Genomic DNA, 21089 nt, shown 5'->3' with positions numbered 1-21089 from the left:
ATGTCATCACATCCCTTCACAACTGTCTTCACTGAAAACTAAATATTTCTATTCTTTCCGAGCCTCCTTGTCATACGGAGTTTCCAGACATCTTAACACTCTCCTTCCCTGAGATTAACCTTAGCAAGACACTCAGTGGCAAAGAATTACAGAGAAACATCCTTATCTTCAAAATCCAAACAAAACAATGAAGCACAAAAATAACTTTCATCCCAAATGAAATGTCAGAAGTATGAACTGTATGCAAAAGGCTGAAGTGGCTATTGTAGATCTAGCAAAGTCATTCATTATAGGAAGAGAGGCATGTTAGTCTATGACAACCCCCCAAAAAATAATCAGAAGTCTGGTAGCATCTTTTCCAGCTAATGAATTTGGTTAAAAGGCATAAGCTTCTGTGAGCTGTAGATATATAGTGTGGCTTGACTGCTGTAGGATTTCATTTAGGATGAGACAACAGAGGAGAAGCTGATTATACAGATGGAGGTTACATGTGATGTAACTTAGTGATTCACAAAGGGATGCTCAATAGGAATGTGCCAGTTTCTTTATATATGAGGTAAGTTGGATGAACCAAGGCTGCCATATCAAAATTGCATTAAAAATCAATATTCCTGAAGTTAGTATGCTTTAGATGTGTTGGTACTGGAGTATGAATCATGAGACTTGTTGCCCAAGTGCATCTAGAAAGGATCACATTGCACAAAGTTGTTATATAATTTTGATACATTTATTTTATAGACTAAAAATACTCTAGTGAGAGGCTGAACTATTTCAGATATTATTGATCTTTTGGAATATAATGCTTTAAAAAGACTGGAGAAAGCTGACATTGACAACAGGAGTCCTTATTCCACTGAATAAGTTCCACTAAAGTAAGGAAAAAAGACCTTTTTATAACAACACAGGCACTCTCTTCTTTGTAGACTTTCTCAAATTCTCTTGCAGGAGTCAATATGTGTGTATTTGAAAATGCACAACAGAGCATGATATAGACAGAAAGTTCATGAAGTGATAATAAGAGAACAGCCCTTTAGGCCAAACCAGATAAAAATGCAACTCAGAGCATTAGTTGAGATAATATTTAGCATGCCTGCTGTGCAGACAATGTTCAAAAATAATCATTTAAATTGTGAATGCAAACAAAAACTACTGTGGAGGGTCTTATGCATTGATCTGGAAATGTTATATAACAAATATTTGATATTTCTTTGCATTGTGCTTAGCCACAAACCCGACAAACAATTCCCCATCTATAATAGCATCCTTCTCCAAGATCAAGAATCTTGAATGTGATGCTACAATTTTTAAGAAATCAGAAGAAATAATTATGGTAACCACAGTAGGGCAAAGGGCTTGGTCACATATTTTGAAGGAGAAATACCATGAATGCCTATGAATATTGAGGCACTGTTCCCCATTAGGCTCCCCATTCTGAAAACTGAAAAGAATGCATAGATCCTGTTCTCATTACAACATATCTTTTTAAGATGCTGGACTTTACTTTTTCCCTTTTAAGTATCTATGCAGAGATAGAATTAGCAAAGAGGCAAAGCTGAAGATCTTCAGACATTGGGTTATATAGCTGCCATCAAGCCTAAACATTGACCACAGAGACTGAGACTGATTAATGTTGACGATAAAGGCCTACTGGAAAGCCAGAAGTTGCATATAATAAGAATTAAGCCTGTGAGAATAAAGCAAAATCTGATTCAAATGCCAACTCAAACTTTTGCACAATTGTATCTTGTTCACCAACTATGCCCATTCCTGGCCCAAGAGACCCTGCTCATGGTAATTCATGCATTGATTATTGCAACATGGGAAAAATTATATACAATTCAGCAAGAATATCCAGGATTGTTTATTATGAAATCCTGCAAAATGCTTTCAAGGGAAAAGAATGTTATTCAAAATATCTGAACCTGAATAAGTCCTTAAACAATTCAGTCTGAGCAAGTCATCCCTCCCTCCCTCCTTCCTCCCCTCCCTCCCTTCCTTTTTTCCATGAAAGGAACAAAATTTTACCTGGTAGTGGACTCTCTGTGTTGTTGAAGATACAGACTGCAAATCCTATGACAAAAAAGTCCCAATGGAAACAATGATTAACTAAGGCTCATTTCATCCTCCTTCCTATGCAAAACTTTGTTGCTAAATTGTTCATCAAACATTTTTTTCTGGCTATTACAACAGCAATAATGACAGTACAAAATAATCACACATGAGGGAGGAGGAAGAGGAAGAGATAATCTACCAAATAAGCTTTAAGAAAGTCAAAATAAATCTGAAATTAATACTATTCAAAGATTTTGCTGCCAAGTGATAACTTGCAAATAATTTAATCTAAAATGGCTTGATATTTTCCAATTGTCCCAAGGAACCAACAACAGTATCTGATTTCTGTATAAGGTGATTTAGAATGTTTCACTATCTGGTGATTATATCTTCTGCCTTTTCATCTTTTCCTAGAGCCCTGGGCAGAAGCAAATAATTGTCACTCAGGGATTAAGGAAATACTCACTTTATACATGGCAGTTACTGTCTTTTCCCAGTAACTGAGAAAAGTTCTGAATTAAGTAGCTAGCCAACCTTGAGTAGAGAGAAAACTATGTCATCATGGTATTTACTGCCTTCATTGCTGATCCTTATCCTGCCTCTATTGCATCTGCTCCAGGTCACTGATGGATGGTGTTCTATTATGCATTTAAAAACATAATGGGTTGATTCCTTCAATTTTGGTGTCCACTCTATCAGCACATCTTTACCCATGAGAAAGTTATTTGTCAATCACAGTACTACAGAAGGAATGGGGAGAATCTGACAGCCAGACATCTTGTGTTCCTGTTCCTTCAGTCTATCCTGTCACTGCAGGGGATGAAGACAGTTCAAAACCCTGACTAGAAAGGGCTTCAGAAGAAGTTTGCCAATATATCCAAGCTATGTTGTGTGAAATGTGGGAACTGGGGAGAAACAGGGAAAGGGGATGAAAGAAAAAACTTCTCTAGCAAGAGCTTTGGCCAGTGGAAAACAAAAGATGAAACCATCCATCATCCATCCATACACTTAGTGCCAAGCTTTCTAGAATCACAAAATGAGAAATGAACTTAATGGGGCATGGAAAGCGAAGTCTTGACAAGTCACGTCTATCTAAAAAGAAATCATTTCAAATTTCCGTTTTTGAGTCCTAAATGTCATGCTGGGGTTTGAAATTTACTTCCAAACTCTTTCAAGTGCTTATAACTGAAAAGAAAGAAGACCAGACTTTATTTCTTTCATTTTGAAGAGGCAATGCAAAATTCTTTTTTCCTAGAGGCCAAATCTTTGTTGGCTCAGTCTTAAAAATTGAACCACCAAAGATTGCTATAATCTTGGTAACTATTTGGACATTATTAAGGACTATTTTTGGCAACCATATGCTCAAGGATTTTTAATGCCATGCCACTGTGTCCAGATTTTTATGAGAAAGGGCTGACCATCCTAGGGGAACATGATAGCACTGTTTCAATATTTGAGGGGCTCCTACAAAGATGAGGGGGTCAAATTATTTTCCAAAGCACTAAAAAACAAAACAAGAAGCAATGGTTGGAAACTAACCAAGAAGAGAAGTAACCTAGAACTAAGGAAGAATTTCCTAACAGTGAGAGCAATTAACCACTGGAATAGCTTGCCTTCAAAAGTTGTGGGTGCTCCATCACTGGAGGCTTTCAAAAAGAGACTGGACAATTATTTCTCTGACATGATATAAAGTCCCCTGCTCAAGCAGGGTGTTGGACTAGAAGACCTTCAAGGTCCCTTCCAACTCTATTATTCTATGTTATATTTTCAATACTTTCCAGCCACAACTATTCCACTAAACATTGCTTGTCCTATCAATTAGCACTACTTTTTCTCAATCCCTTTTATGCCTTTATCCTAATTGCTCCAGGCATCTAAACAGAAAGAGTCCTGATATTTTATTTAAAGTGGGTACATATTTCTGTACTCCACATTTTCACACCTCAAAAATGGCATCAGGGTATACAGAATATAGTAATTCTACTTTTCATTGTTCCAACTTCTATTTTGAACTTGTGAAATGTCCCGATGAGGTTAGGGACAAAGAGCAGATAAACCAGCCTTGGGAAGTCAAGGTAGAGCTTGAAAATTGCAATATGGTAAAATGTGCTGTAGTTCCCCAATTGATATATGTTACAGCCATGGTGGTGCAGTGATTAGAATGCAGTATTGCAAGCAAACTCTGCCTACTGCCAGAAGTTCGATTTGACTGGCTTAGGGTTAACTCAGCCTTCCATCCTTCTGAGGCTGGTAAAATGAGGATCCAGATTGTTGAGGACAATATGATGACATCAGAGTGCTATAAAGCACTATGAAGCAGTGTATAAGTCTAAGTGCTATTGATATTGCACTTTCAATTTTTTGGCACTGTGCTGAAAGTGGACTGCAGCAAATGCAGAAGAAGAAACAATCAACATGCCTGCAGTGATTAGTATGCTAGCAATTGTGGCAGACAATCTTAACTCATGAAATAGAGGTAGGTTAGGAGTTAGCAATCTTGAGTTGCTTGACCTTCAGATATAATGGTTTAGTGAACTTTCTTTGCTTTTGATCTGTCCTTTGGCACATTTTGATCCAAATGAAATACATGGATATCCTTGTACAAGACTAATATATTCTAGAGACAGCCATGTCCTTTTCATTTACTCACCTCCTCTAAGCGATCCACATAGATGCGACAAGTCTCCAAGTCACAATCTCCTCGGACGACTATAATTCCCAATGGAATAGCTATAGGCATAATGATTATAACAATAAGAATTAATAATGTTAAAATGTGTAGCCAAAAAAGTTGGGCTTTATGTATACAGTATATAAGACCTGAAGGGAATATAGAAAAGTATCCTTCAAGCTGCATTTTATTCCTGGGGACTCATGGACAATTTATGTTGTTTTCTAGGTAGCAGTACAGAAGGAGATTGTTATCTTTTAACTTCCCAGTTTAGTCTAGAGCCCCAGCATTCCCTGAATACTCATCAGCCCCAACCCAATTTAATTTCTGAACCCAGACAAGATCTGCCAGGTGCCACCACCTGCTGAGATGAAGAAACTATGTAATTACTGCTCATCTTTAAAATGTTATTAGAATATATGTAGCCTGTCAAGACTTAGTCAATTATACTTAATGGTATTTAATTTCAGCAGAGTGGGATTGCAGAGGCATAAGTAAAGATGCACCTCTCCTGTTAGATGCCAAACTAAAATTAATAGTAAACCCTCAAAGTTCCCCATGAGAGAAAAATCACCTAGGCCCCCATGTGCTGTCTCAGAAGTGAAATAGTGTAACTACAGAAGGAGACCCTCTTCTTCCCCTCCCCCAATAAAATCTTGCCATCCATCATTCTCAAAAGGAATTTGTGACTAATTTTTGTCCTCAAAGTGGCCCTCTAGCATGGTTTTCTGACCAGGTTTTAAACAATGGTGTTGTAAGCAAATCCCTTGACATGTCACAGAAACTACGCATGAGTATAAACGGAATAGTGATGAAGACATTTATTCATCTGCCAGAAAGCCTGAACGTAAATCTACAAAAGATAGAGAATGTGTCTTATCCATAAACTCTAATGAGTTTTGCTTAAAATGTGTCAATTGTAGAGTATGTTCTCATTGAGAAATCTAGGAGAACATTATGCTGAAACAGAGCAACCATTCCATTTCAACAAAATAATGTTGACAGGAGTAGAAAAATACCATACAAAAGGCCATCACCTTAAGGTTAGACCCATGCTTTTGGCCTTCCTATCATCAAGAGACTTTAGCTGGTTAATGCTTTAGAGCAGTGGTGTCAAACTGCCGGCCTGTGGGCTGGTTGCATCATGTGGAGGCCACGCCCACCCCAGTTCCAGAAATGCAAAAAAAGTCACAATACGTAGCGACACGTCACATGACGCAACGAGTTTGACACCCGTGCTTTAGAGATAGTATACATTGATGTTCCCAATTGGAGACTGATTCTGGAAACAATTAATTTAATGCTAACACTGCCCCCATTAGCTACACTCTGAGTTTGGCTGAACATACTTCCTGTCAGAGGAGAACTGCAGATGGCAAGAAAAAGAAATATGAGTTGGGAATTATTAGGTAATGGAAAGATTGATAGACAAGCCTCCACTATGAGCAATGCACGGGGGCTTTTGGAACAGAATAAAAATGATGAAACAACGTAGTCATGGGCATCTGTAGAAGGGAATCTAGGATCCAGTGACAAAGCATACTGCATGTCATGACATCATGACCCAAATACTGGACCTTTGGGACCCAGTGGTTGAGGGCAGGATTTGCATCACCATGTTACTGCAAGTGTAGCATTGAAAATGAAAAGGCAGACAATATTTTTAGAGGATGGATTAGTTATTGTCAAACTGTACCGACTGTGCATGTAGTGATTTGGAATTCTGGAAGTTATCATCTTAATATATCTGGAAGCCAATAGGTTTACAAATTGTCCTTATGGATCATGTCTCCCTTGTAATGTCTGCCTAGATTGTATGTCTGGGCAGACTATTGAACTACAGTTTCATCTCATCTGCACACGTGAATTTCTTACAATATTAATGGCCTAATGCTAATATTCTGCTGTTGTTGAAAAGTTTTCCCATTAATCTCACAGGATAATGGATAAAAACATATCTGCCTGAAACCCCTCACCATCTCAACTGAGGAAACAAAGAATCAAAAACAAAACATAATTCTAGAGATAATACCACAATAATTAATTGTCACATTGAATTAATGGTGTAAAATCAAAAAAAGAGGTTAGCTGAGCCTGCAACACAGTAGATGCTAACTTTTCAAAATGAAGTTTCTTTTCCAGTGACACACACTGAGTCATTAATCAATGCAGGATATGGCTCCTGGAGATAAGGGTTTAATGGAGTCTTGTTCATCCATCTGGCTCATTATTCATATTCAGTTACAAAGACGACTGTTTCTTATGTGACCATGCTGCAGAACATGGGGTTCCCTAGGAATTATGGGAGACAAACTTTCTAATTGGTTTGCTTATCTTGGAGCAAAAAGATGGTTATTCTGGGTAGGCAGCATTCTGTTCCCCAACATACCCATATCTTTATCCATTGCTTATTTCCATAGAAACTGATTTTTGTAATCTTCAGAGAGAATATAGATTCCACCAAGAGCACTTGTTTCAGCTCCTGATGCTGATTGTCACTCAGCAAATGAAAGGTTTCATCATAGCTTTGCAGAACATTCTTTATAAATATAATTGCTAGAATTTCTGGGAAGTATAAATTTTGTTTAAATTATAATAACACAGTTCTGTAGCCTGTTGGGGGGAAAATGATAACTTGAAGTATGTTAGGCAGAATGTTTCACTGGATGAAAGTCATTTGCCTCTGGGCAAGATGGTAAAAGCTCTGGCACAGCAACAGAAGAGTTTATACATTTCTTCAACTCGCTGTCCTTCTTGAAGAATACTGCCCCCATTACAGTGAGCCAACTGGAAGATCATCCCTGTCACAGTTTATTGTGATAGGTGTGAGCTACTTTCAACCTTCTCCCATGATCTATCATCCTTCCCCCCTTTCCAATGCAACCAAGTTTTTGTTTCTGTTTTTATTAACTATACTTGTCATCTCTCATCTCAGCTATGGTTATTGAGCTCTAGGTTGTTTGAACCAAGTTTAACATTGGGGTTATGAATAAGCTGATTACTTTCATCCAATCACAGATAAATATAACCACAGGTTAGAGTTTGAATGTGAAGCTCTTCTCAAGTATCCTAGGAATGAAAAACATGTAAATTTGAAACTCGTACAGTTTGCTTTCCTCAGTTCAAAACTGCTCAGCTAGGTTCGTTGAGGATACCTGACTTTCACACCAGAGAGATAAGATCAGTTTCCCAAAGGTGGAAGATTTCTTTTTAATATCCATCTTTCAAACTTTCCAGTCTAAATTAACAATAAACTACTGAAATCAGAATATGGAGAATAGTTTAAGAATAAGCGATTTTATTAATGTCTTCAAAATATTGCAATGAACCCATTAAGATTTCTTTCTGGAGATATCTCTCCATGATGCACAATAAATACTCCAATACTAACTTGGATTATCCCAAAACAGTGTAAATAAATTTACACTCTCATTCTATTTGTGGTCTCACCTAAATTGATTTTCTCCCTTGTATAACTGACACTCATCGTGCACAGTTTCAGAGAAGATTAATATCAACCCCAAAAGGTAGGCAATCTATTTTTAAATCTTTCCGATGACATTCTGCCCTTGAAGGAAATAACCATGTACTGTATATCTGTTTCTTCCTTGTTTTCTCAATCATTTGTGTATAGAGATAGACATAACTACATGACAGTAACCACCATACACTGTAATCCCTGATTAGCAATGTTCATTTAAGTGGTACTTGTTGCATTTATGTATATAAGTATTTATTGATTATTGAATTTATGTCCTGCTTTTTTGTTTATTCCAGTATTTATAATGGCTTATATTAACAGAAAATACAAAGAATAGGACTAAATTTAATAACACTACTTTCATTCTGCCACAGCATAGTTAGTCATTCCCAGAACATGAAACTTTATATTTGAGGAATTCATTTAATTCTTCATTTAAAATGAATCGGTTCACTTAGATGACCGAAGAATAGCAATGCTTGTACTGTAAAGTTTTTTTTTTATTAAAAAAAAATAGAAGGCAAACCCTGTTATACTATAGAAAAAAAAACTATAGAAATGTCCAGGAAGTCACCAGGATTCAAACTTGACTTAATGCCAGTTTCAAATTTTCTTGGTATTGGAAAAGTTAGAAAAGAAAAACAATATAGCAGATTGTCTGTCATGCTGTTTAGAATCTCCTGTTCAGGCATAACGCCTGAAGACATCTATTGTCTTGCAAAATCATAAGCTTGAAAACTTTAAATGAAAATTGTACTCTTGATAGCTAGAAAAATAATTTTGTAAAATAACAATGACTGCTTTCAATTGTTCTGCAAATACATTTCTATAGGATGGGCTTTTAAAAAATGTTATTTCCCCAGTGTGGTTTTATTGTTGCAAAATAAATGATTGCGATTTATATACAACATTCATTTGTATGACCTCTCTTCATATGCAGGGGCTGATGAATTTCTGTTTAAAAAAGGAATAAATGGGAGCCACATTTCATGTAATGGAAATCTCCCAGGCTCTGCAAAGCATAGTGAGTATAGAAGGTTCCAAAAGGTTTCCAATGAAATGTATGGCAAAATCCTTTTTATGTCTCTCAAAATAATGACCTGTTTTAAAAAGTGACATTGGTACAAATAGACAAAAATAACTCCCCAACATTTATCTCCTGCAAAACTTTGTTTGAAGGCAACTTTTACAATGACTTGGCTTCTATGAAGCATGAAAGAAAAACCAGCCCTCTTGGCAATTGGACACAGAAAAAATTGCAGAATGAAATGTACCATACCCAGAGGTAACTCACAGATTAAAAAAAAACACACACACTATTTTTTAAAAAACTTACAAACTTCCCGGAGTTTTTCCTTGTCATAATGCAGTCCCTCGTAATCTTGCAAGCTAATCCTATTCACTCTGATTCTCAGACGATCTGGGATGGCGTGGGGGCTACAAGGAAATACAGTAGTTCCATCAGTAATTAATTCCAGCTCCAGTCCAATACAGGCTCTGAAAGGAAAGAATCTGATTTTCCCAGAATGAATGAAGAAGAATGGGACAGGAGGAAAAACAAGCCTTAGCCAAATCAAATCCCACCGGCACCTCTCTGCCAATCTCAAAATACAGGCTGTTGTGAAACAATGACTGCCTTTTGATTTGAGAAATGGTATAAGATTTCAGAAGGAACTCAGAAGTCAGGCTCTGTTGCTTCCATTATAAATTGATCTTTGTTGCCCATATGTTAAGATATTCACAGAGGGCCTTTTGTGGGTAGCCCCCAGGCCCAAGCATTTAGGAGAGGAAGGGCATCCTTTACCTGCGCCTGGAGAACCAGGAGGATCCAGCCCAGGCTGCAACCTAGTATCATGGAGGGATAAAAAGATTCTGCTTGAGGATATTTTCAGAAAATCAATTCACTTTCATTATGAATTAGGAACTGACTATCCACTTCTCACGGAATTACCTGTCCAATTTGTGTGGCATTTCTATTCAACGCAAAGTCCCTGTTACTGCAAGAGCACTTGTTTCAGGTGTTCTGCCCCAATTTAAGACCTTCCATAAAACCAGCAGACTAGAAAAAGCAAAATCTAGAATAGTAAGTAGCCCTAGTCAATCTTTAAAACAAACTAGGAATGCTTCTGTAATTAGACTAATAGATTCTGAAAGAAAGATTTAGTTTCACCCTGGGTGACAAAGATCTACCTTTGCCATACAAAGGGAAGGTCAAAGTGCCACAGTATTTAGGGATGATAATAATGATGATAATAATCATAACCATTTTTAAAACTGGGTTTCTTGCACTTGTAAAATGTTGGCATTGGAGTGAAATACCTCTTGGACAATGCTTTTAATAAGATTAACCAAAAAGAAACAAAATAGTATTTTTGGCTTTCCAGGATGCCAAGGAAAAAGGTTTGAGGTTTGATTGAAAAGGGGCAAAGGAAAAGGAGAGAGAGCAAGAACTCAGATCACAAGAGGTACAAGGGGGAAGAGGTTAATGTCATAAAAATGGTAGTTATGACTAGGTGATCAAAGTTCTGCTCATTTTTGATGGTTACAAAAAGTAGCAGGAAATCAAACACTTGGGCATATCCACACTTTCATATCACTGATCAACCCTGCAGATATTCCTGTACTCACCATATTCAATATTATGATTCCCAGATTTTGAGATGGGGTGAGGGACAGACAGAATGTAGCCCTATAAATGCTTTAATATAAATAAATTTATCTCAGATAAATATAAGAAGTAAATATGTCCTATCATCCAAAATTTCTTTCTTTTTTTAAGAATCCAAACTGAATCCAAACTGAATCCAAACTGAATCCAAACAAATAAGGAGTGATAATCATCATGTATCTTACCTTCTATATATCAATAGTTAGGAACCCAAAGCTTCTGCTTTTAAGAATGTAGAATGCATTTTATAAAGCAATCTAATATCTGCCTACTCAGAAATGTATTTTACATTCAATGGATTCTTTTTTGCCATGTAAGGAAGAATATGCTAAATCAATTTCACATAAATTTACCAAGCCTTAAATCTGACTAAACACAATGAAGTTTATTTCCAAGTAGCCATAAATTAATTTTCTGTCTTTATCACATTTTAAATTCATTTGGTTCTCTCTCTGCATCAGTTTCATGTGATTGCTTTCAGATTATATGACAATTTGTCATTTGTGTATATTTGCCTAGTATTTGTATTTTATTGTTTACTTAACAGAAATATTATTTTTGGCAGCAGCTGTCCTTGCTATATCTACTTTCAACTAAATTTATACCGAGTAGTACTTATAGCTCAATAAAGAGACAATTTCTACCCTTGGATTTAGAATCTAAGAAAAGCACAATGCAAACTGAAGCAAAGGTGATGGGGCAGGGAGGAACATAAGAAAGATCAAGTAGCCACTTCTGATATTGAATCTGTCTTAATCTTTTCCTGTGCCACAGAATAATGGACAATTCCTAATGGAGCTGGATCCCAGAAGGCTGATAGCGAACCATCAGGGAACAAGGGAACTTGACATGAATTAACATTACACCCTGGCTTAAAAGTCATCCTTTTGCAACCAAGATGACATATATGCACAAACTTTTTCTATGAAAGCCTGCTAAGACACCAATTAGCAGATAATTGGGAGATGCCTGCTAATAACAGGTTTATGTCACCCTTGGACTGATTTAAACAAACACACACAAAGAAGAACTTGAGAATCAAATCCTTATTAAAGCAGCACCTTTAGGCAGTTTGAAAATGACAGGTAGGAATGAAATCAGCTAAAAATGTGTGTGTGTGTGTGTGTTTAAAAAAAATAGCTCATCACAAGCATTTTCTTTGGAAGAACACTCTTCACTATATCCAAAATAATTACAGTTCTTCAAGCCTTTAAACAGATAATAAATTAACCACCACTAAAGAGCAGCAGCTGTGCACCCCAGGTACCCTCAAATGTCAAAATTCTTTCCACACAATGCAAGCTGTCATAAATTGTCTGAGAAATGATGGCACCCAAAACTTCCATGTGCTTCAAGGGACAGCTGTCCATTTCAACTGGCACCCAGCCACTTCAGCTAGCCAAACATATTTACCTGCTGTTTTGGAGAAGAAATTCAAGACATGGTGTATGGGAGAAAGCAGAACTTGAACCACAAACAATAGGCTTTCTGTGAGTTAATTTTACCAATTACTCAACACAGACAAGATTTACTTAAAATTCAGAAACCAGTGAACTGAAAAATTAAGATGAATATGATGGATAGTATTGTTGTCCCTAAGGTTTGGAATAAAATAATTGTTTCTGAAACAGTAACTTATGGACAGCCAAGAAAAAAAAACCAATGGATCATTGAACAAATCAACCCAGAGTTCTCACTTGAGGCCCAAATAATCAGGTTCAAATTATCCTACTTTGGACACATTGTGTAAAGACTCAGCTTTCTGGAAAAGGCTTTAATGATGGCAAAGATTGAAGGAAAGGGGTAGACAGGCAGTAATAAGATGTATAGACTCATTTACAGTGGCACTGGGAGAGTTTTAGCTTTTCTTCTTATAACTTCATATAATATAAGATAAACTCTATAAATACTGCCCTATTTTTTAAAAACAGAAGAAAAACATTACATCCAAAAGAACTATCACTATCAGGGAAATGGGACATACACTATCATACTTAACATGGAGCAGACTGAAATAAAAGAGTTGTATGTGAAGAGTTAAGTAAAAGAAAAAAATGTTTCAGCATTGTACAGTGAGAAGTTAAACACTGTCTGGCCAGAAAAGCAAGAGGTGCAAAACAAAATTAAAAATAGTAATATCTCCCATTACAAGGATATCCATGGCAAGTGAGTGACGGCTCATGAATCATGATATCATCATGCAAATGATTCATACTGTGCCATGATGACACTAAGTGCATGGTGTAATTGGGGCTTCTACCAAGTGTCTTGGTTCTATATAAGAGACATCTCAAAGAAGAATCATACCGCAACTACCGTGTTTTCCCTAAAGAAAGTCCTACCCCGAAAATAAGCCCTAGCCTGATTTTGGGGGGCGGCCTAATATAAGCCCCATCTCAAAAATAAGCCCTAGTTTGGGGGCGAAGCACACATTTAAAAATCAAGCTAGGGTGGGGGTAGGATCTGTCCCATGCACCCCACACCCACTTACCTTACAGCCAGAACTCTCCTTGCTAGCCCACTTCTTCTGAGGCGTCTTCTGCAGCCAGGCCTGCATTTCTCAGTCATAGGCCTTTCTGCAAGACCTCTGCAGTTGAGAACCAAGCTATGGATTGAATCCATAGCTCGGTGCTCGGCTGCATAGGCCTTCCGGAAAGGCCTGACTGCGAAATGCAGGCCGGAATGCAGGTGCAGAATGAAGCTGCTCCTTTGGCCCCAGAAGAAGTGAACCGGCTGGGCAGGGTTGTCGGTGCCGGAAGTAAGACATCTCCCGAAAGTAAGACCTGGTGCCTCTTTTGGAGGCAAAAAAAAAAAAGACCTGGTCTTATTTTTGGGGAAACATGGTATTGAAATATATTGGAATAAGATCATCAGAAACAAATTCTCATTTTGAGCACCTATCAGGCCAGTTTAATCAGAAATGCTTTTCCCAAGAAAAAATAGAATAATTTTACAGATCATCTAAATTTAGTTTTATTATTGGACTTTTAAGGGGAAAAAATGAATGAAATAATCCTCGCAATATTCAATCTTGTAGGTTGTGTTCTCCATCTTTATCTTTTCCAGATGTATTAGAGTTCAACACTCACCATCCTCAGCCAAAATGGCTGTTGGAAGGGTTCCAGGATGTGAAAACTGCTCTAAAGTCTCTTGGAACTTGGTAATGAAAAAAAATTGGTCAATTCTATTTCATCCAAAGATTTCAACACTCTACCCTATTTACTCTTAGAAAGCCATTGATTACTTTAAAGCATGGGTTCCAAGGAGTGCGGTGGCTCATGAGGTTAGAACGCTGGGCTGACAATCGGCAGCTTCATGTTTGAAACCTGTTGCTACCACGGGGTGGGGTGAGCTCTCGTCACATGCTCTAATTACCACCAATCCAGCGATTTGAAAGCGGGAGACCACAAATGGGTACCACTTTGGTGGGTGAAAAGGGTCCCCAACAGGGCATCTCTTGGGCAATGGTGATGCCACCAGCAAATCCTTTCACCATGGAAGCACTTGTTGAAATCAGTGCTTCTGACACAGAAGTATTAGTATTAGGCATCGGTTCCCAAACTCTTCATCTCATTGACCTCTTCCAGAAATTTTAGATTGTCCATCGATCCCTAAACATTTATATAAAAATATTTTAATAAATACTACTTTAAATAATAGTACTACAAATAATAATGATCAGCCCTTGGATAGTCCATTAATCCTTAGGTGTCCATATTGAACACTTTTGAGAACCTGCTTTAAAGGAATGCAAAGAATATCTACTTTATCAAGACAATAGCACCATTTTGACTATTTGCAAGATAGAATACCTTCATTTAAAAATATTATTTTGCTTTGAAACTTTTGCTATTTTAAAAAACTTTTCATTGTTTTTAAATATTATTACATTGCAGACTTTTGGTGCCAACTTTCAATCTAAAGCACCTTGATAAGGATTTGAAGGTATATATATTGCATGAAAAGAGAGTTAACCTATGCGAACATGCAAATTGGGCAATGGAAGGCTCCACTGAAAAAGCTAGAGCTGCCAGTCAAAAACTCTTTCCTGGCTTCCACAAAGCTAACTTTTAATAGGCAGTTATGTGCTACTCCCTAGAAAGGGAGCATGTTGCCCAGAGCATTCAAGACAAAAATTCTCCATGAAAAAAATTTCCAGTCTAACATTTACTGTTGGAATACTTGTTCCTCATAGAAGGAGGTTTAAGGCAGATGATCTCTTCAAGTGCTCTCTACCAGTCATTGAGCCAGCAGAAAAATATGCCAGCATAAGATTGCTGCCCCAATTGCTAAGCCATACTTTGCCACAGTGGCAAGGCTGAAGACTGCTGCTGTCCTTAAGAAAATGATTAATGGGTGCCTCCATCTTTGTTTACCATCCCATCAAGCATCATCTACTGTCAGCTTTGCAAGATACTCTTAAAGCAGACAAGAAGTGCAACCAGATGTAATAGTTCTAACTATTGTAAAGTTACATTTACAGAATCTTGCAAGTCTGAGGGTATATCTCTCCTCTCTCACCTTTACAATCCAAGAAACTAGGGAGGTCCCTTCTAAGATGTTTGCCATGTCCCTCATTCCTTCTGTGTGTTGTCTGACCACTTTTTAGTCTGCAGCTCTTCCAGCTGTCTCCCTGCTGACATGGCACAGATGCAGTGGAGGGGCATGGGGTAAAGCAGGGAGGAGCAAGTAATCCCATTTTCAACTAATGCTAAAGTGACAGTGTAGTGAAGCTACTTCTGTCTCTGTGGCCAACAGCATCCAGAAGTGACCCATGGATGGCAATGGAACTGGATCTCTCAAGCCAAATTAACCATGGAAAGAAGTTCTAGCATCTGGAAAGGATGAGATATTCATAACCAATAACACATTTTGTGTTATTGTTTTATTCTTTTTTGACCTCCTATACTTTTCTTCTTAGCATGGAATGTGGGTGAATGCATTCAAGTAGTCAACTTCAGAAGCTAATCAGCAATGGGAGACTTGTATGCACCACAAAATTCTACATGATTTCCCTTAAAGTCTTCACAGCCTTGTCTTTCTCCTTGCCCAATATATTTCTGAGTTGGAGAATTAGAATTAGAAGGGAAAGCTACATTCACCTGTGCAATCTCACCTCCCTAGCTCACTCAGGAAATATGATAGGTGGCAATTCAACCATTAGATCTCTAACCAAATACAATTCATAACTTCAAAGGGAAATCTCTTCTACTGTCATTCCATCAGAAACTTTTTTCTAATAAATAGTCAAGGTATAGTCCTTTTTCATCAACTGAACCATTGGTTCAAGTACTACAAAAAGTGATCAGTTACATATTATAAGATTACATCCTGAACATAGCATTACCTATTGGAATACATGATTTAGACAAGGAGTAGAGGGAATACTGTACAGATTTGTCAGGTCTGAATCTTTCTGAGCTATCCTTGAAGCAGAAGTGTCCAGTCATAGACAGCATGCAGTTCGTACATGCAGCTCCCAGTAAATGTCTTCACAAAATGCAGTGCAAAGTTTTTAAGTGTTTTACAAAATTGCAGCTAACTGTATTCTTAATTCTGTTTTTATTTACTGTATCTTGTAAACCATTTTGAATGTTTTTTAAGTAGAAGAGTAGGCTAATCATATTTAAAGAAACAAAGGAAGCAGTTCTAGTTCTGGCAGCTTAATTATTCAAATGCTGGGCCTGTTCTGTTCCGCATTTCTGCCCAAGTGACAAGTAAAAAGAAAAGGAAGGAATCTAATCTAATGGAATTCAAAGCAGGGATCTGATACTCAAACAATGCCTCTGCCACAGGTTCAGGCTGATGCAACTGAAAGAGGGTATTTAATTTTAAGCATCCACATTTTCTGACAATTATTTTTAAATCCTGTGAACCATAACATGCCTGTATAGAGAAAAACAGAGGAAGAATCTATTCGCAAATAGTTGTCAGGCGAGAACCTGCATTTAATATGATTCAATAGGAAATCTGCCTCTTTAAAAACAGAACCCAACATTAAACTTCAGGAAATTCAGAACTCTCCTGGGGCACGTTTGCTATGACAGATTAATGAACTATTTATCTTCCCAATAAACATGCAAAACTAATTAAATGTCCTTGCTTTTTAGAATAATAGGGAGAAGGAAAACACCAGCTTACAAAAGAAAAATAATTAACCTCGCTAGTGTGATTTCATTGTCTGGAACTTAGAAGTGATATGCATTAAATATGATGCTTCAATTGAAAACACTTTACTCATTCAAAATAAGATGTCAACCCAGAAGAAAACAAGAGTCCTGGTTGGGAGCTAATGCCTACTTCATCTGTTGCATTGTGCATCCATCCACAGATATCCATGCAGATGTGTTTAAGGACAAAATGGAAACAATGGGATGACAACAAATGCAGATTTGTCCAGACTCTTCTGTGCAAACCTTCAATGTGTAGCATTCAGAGCAGCAGGAAGTATCCATTACATAGTTCTATAGTTCTGACTAATTTTCTGACTTAGGCTGATCTTGAAAAGCTAAGCAATATTAATATTTAATATTTGGATGGGAGATCATTAAGAAAACTCACGGCTGTAGACTAGGCTGGAAGAAGGCAAATGTCAAATCACTTCTATATTGTGTCCATAAGTTATGAATAGTAGAGTTTTCGCAAAGAAGATTACCTTTTACCTAAGTTAGGAAAATATCTTGGACTTCGCTGAGCCCTAATGGATTAACCAATAAATGATAGCAATTAAAACTAGTGCATCAAAACCAACAAAGATGTTTTCAGGAACCATGTTCTTTTTATATATTCTAGCTGCACAGTTTCATATTTGAACATTCCTTTTCAAGTTTTTTTGTTTCTGAACATTGTAGTCTTGCTGAAGAACATTGGCAAACTAGTTAGAATGTTCTTCTCCAACTAAGACAATTTCTTATCTACTAACATCAGGCAAAGAGATTATCCTGCATTTCTATTTGATTTACCATCCAATTCAATGAAATTAAAAGTTTTGAAATTTGTTCCATGGGAAAAAATACTTTTGGAGAAGTTCACATTCTTCTCATTATTTGTTAGATTTATAACCTGCTCTGGCAAATACTCAAAATTGTTCAATAGTTTGAGTGGGATGTTTTTGTACTTATTGTTATAGGATCAACTATCTTCCAATTTAAATTCCTTCATCAGAGGTCAGAAGTCTCCCTGCCTTTCCACACATCCATTAATTCCTAAGAATGAACATAATGTGGTTTTATTTACTGCCCAATAAATAGATCATAACGTAGAGGTGTCTAGGAAGTTGCATTTTCATGTATATTCCTACCAGAATGTTCAGATACTTTTAAAAAGTATTTTATTAACCACTGATATAGTCTGTCCCCAACTGATACCTTGGAAATATGCTGTTCATATTCACTAAGCTGCTTGCTTCATTTATCTATCTTTCTACTAGTACTTTATTCTTCTTTTTGATAACAAGAGCATTTGAAGTTCCCTTAGAAAACAATTGTGTCATATTTTTTTAATCAGTCTCCCCCCTCAAAATAAATAGGCAAAATTAAGCTGGGATTAATGAAATATTCAATTGGACAAGGACCTAGAAGGGATGACATAAAAATTCTGGTAAATCTTTACTTTCTAGCAATTTTGTTTTTTACGACAGCCATTTTAAAAATGGATAAATCTACCCAGCATCCATTTGGGAAGAAAGTCCAGAAACTTTGCTTAAAATTCCAACTAATAAGAGGAATCTTATGTCAATGTGGTTCCATGGGTGATTCTTGGGCTGATAGTACATATAATATGTTGAGGACCAAACGGCAAGTCCACAATCAAAATAGCTTCACTCACATAGAGGGACAAAGCCAGCAGAAACATACTACAAAATCAGCAGAAATATAAAAAGTTTTTCCGGGAAGAAATTCTTTTGATGGAACCAACTGAGAGCCAGTTTGGTCTAGAGGTTAAGACACCAGGCTAGAAAGCAAGAGACCATGAATTCCAGTCCTGCCTTAGCCATGAAAGCCAACTGGGTGACCTTAGGCCAGTCATTCTCTCTCGGTCCAACTTACTTCACAGAGTTGTTGTTGTGGGGAAAATAGGAGAAGGAAGGTGTGTTGGATGTGTTCATCACCTTGAGTTATTTGTAACAATAATAAAGGTGGGATATAATTAAATAAAAATAAAATCCCCAAAACTAATAACGATGACTGAGGTGTCCGGAGAATGTATGATTGTTGAAGAGTGAATCAAAAGAAATGGAGAAAGTGAATGAAATGGGATGTCCTAGAGAAATATCAGGGGGGATTGGTTGGAACATGGCAAATAACCTTTCATTATTACAGTATTTTGTTTCACTTTTCAATTTAAGAAGTGTCTTTATTAAAGAACTGGAATCTGAAACAAAATAGATATAAGTGTATCTAATAGTTTGCCTTCCATTATTTTCAATTCCTATGGGCAAACCCTTTATTGTAACAAACCTTGCTGAAATATTTTACAATGTATTTGTAGGAATGGGTGAACATTTTGAGAATTTTGTTTTTTTCACAGATATTAATCATTGGGTTTCTGATGGGTAATTTTGGAGTTATAGCTTTTATTGTTTCAACAGTGCTAAAAAGCCATCAGAATGGATGAATGGATGATGGATGGATAAATAGAAAGATAGTAAATCAATAGATAGAAGAGAAATAAACAGTTGCCATCAGCAATATAGTAGCAATTTTGTCATTGGCATTGGTGAAAGAAATGGCATAGAAATCTCCAACTCGTCCAACATTTTATAGTTGTATAAATTATTATTTTTTCCCTGCCCAAAGTCTGAGGAAAAAGCCTGTAATTGTGGGCTGATTTATAGCAGAGAAATGTTGATGAATGCAGTATATAAATTTATGTAAGCATGCAGTTAACAGAATAACAGAGTTGGAAGGGATCTTGGAGGTCTTCTAGTCCAACCTCCTGCTCAGGCAGGAAACCCTATACCATTTCAGACAAATGGTTGTCCAGTCTCTTCTTAAAAACTTCCAGTGTTGGAGCATTCACAACTTCTGGAGGCAGGTTGTTCCACTGATTAACTGTTCTAACTGTCAGGAAGTTTCTCCTTAGTTCTAGGTGGCTTCTCTCCTTGATTAGTTCCATCCATTGTTTCTTATCCTGCCTTCAGGTGCTTTGGAAAATAGCTTGACTCCCTCTTCTTTGTGGCAACCCCTGAGATATTGGAACACTGCTATCATGTCACTCCTAGTCCTTCTCTTCATTAAAATAGACATACCCAATTCCAGCAACCGTTCTTTATATGTTTTAGTCTCCGGTTCCCTAATTATCTTTGTTGTTCTTCTCTGTACTCTTTCTAGAGTCTCAACGTCTTTTTTACATTGTGGTGACCAAAACTGGATGCAGTATTCCAAGTGTGGCCTTACCAAGGTGTTATAAAGTGGTATTAGCACTTCACCTGATCTTGATTCTAACCCTCTGTTAATGCAGCCTAGCACTGTGTTGGCTTTTTTGGCAGCTGCAGCACACTACTGGCTCATATTTAAGTGATTGTCCACTAGGATTCCAAGATCCCTCTCACCGTTACTACAATTGAGCCAGTTACCACCTATACTATACCTGTGCATTTGTTTTTTCTTGCCTAAATGTAAAACCTTACTTTATTCACCATTGAATTTCATTTTGTTAGATAGTGCCCAATGTTCAATTCTGTAAGATCCTTCTGTATATTAAGTCTATCTTCTGGAGTGTTGGCTATTCCTGCCAGCTTGGTGTTGTCTGCAAATTTGATAAGTTCCCCATCTATCCCCTCATCCAAATCATTTATGAAGATGTTAAAGAGCACTGGGCCCAGAACAGAGCCCTGGGCACCCCACTACACATTTCCCTCCATGTAAATGCAGTTCCATTGAGGACACGCTGAGTATAGCCAGTCAGCCAGCTACGAATCCTGGTGGTGAATCCAGGTATTACTGAGACCTGGCTGGGCGTAGAAGGTGGGGTTCCACTAGTAGACATCTGCCCGCCGGGTTTTCAGGCATTTCACCAGCCAAGGACCCGGGGTAGGGGCGGGGGGGTAGCGGCCATTATAAGGGAGAGCCTTTGTCCAAGGGAGACCACTGTGCCTCAGATAGACGGCGTGGAGTTGCTCTTTGTGAAGTGGGGGAAAGGGGTGCAAGTGGGCTTGTTGATTATATACCTGGCTCCCTGCTATGTATCAACAGCCCTGCCTGAGCTGGCCGACG

General features: G+C 37.4%; 1 protein-coding gene across 1 annotated transcript in view; it reads right to left on the bottom strand.

The window, feature by feature from the left end:
• Positions 1-21089, bottom strand: part of DGKI (diacylglycerol kinase iota) — a 269174-nt gene that overhangs the window by 61410 nt on the left and 186675 nt on the right. The window contains exons 22-24 of the mRNA XM_029285555.1: positions 9541-9641; positions 4703-4782; positions 2026-2070 (exon numbers count right to left, since the gene is read on the bottom strand). Of these exons, the coding sequence (XP_029141388.1) occupies positions 2026-2070; positions 4703-4782; positions 9541-9641 (226 nt within the window). The remainder of the gene's footprint in view (positions 1-2025; positions 2071-4702; positions 4783-9540; positions 9642-21089) is intronic.

This window comes from Protobothrops mucrosquamatus, unplaced genomic scaffold (assembly GCF_001527695.2).
Source record: "Protobothrops mucrosquamatus isolate PMUCROS unplaced genomic scaffold, P.Mucros_1.0 scaffold1857, whole genome shotgun sequence".
In the NCBI taxonomy this organism is placed as follows: domain Eukaryota; kingdom Metazoa; phylum Chordata; class Lepidosauria; order Squamata; family Viperidae; genus Protobothrops; species Protobothrops mucrosquamatus.
Note: the sequence above shows the minus strand (reverse complement) of the source record. Positions and strands in the feature narration are given on the sequence as shown.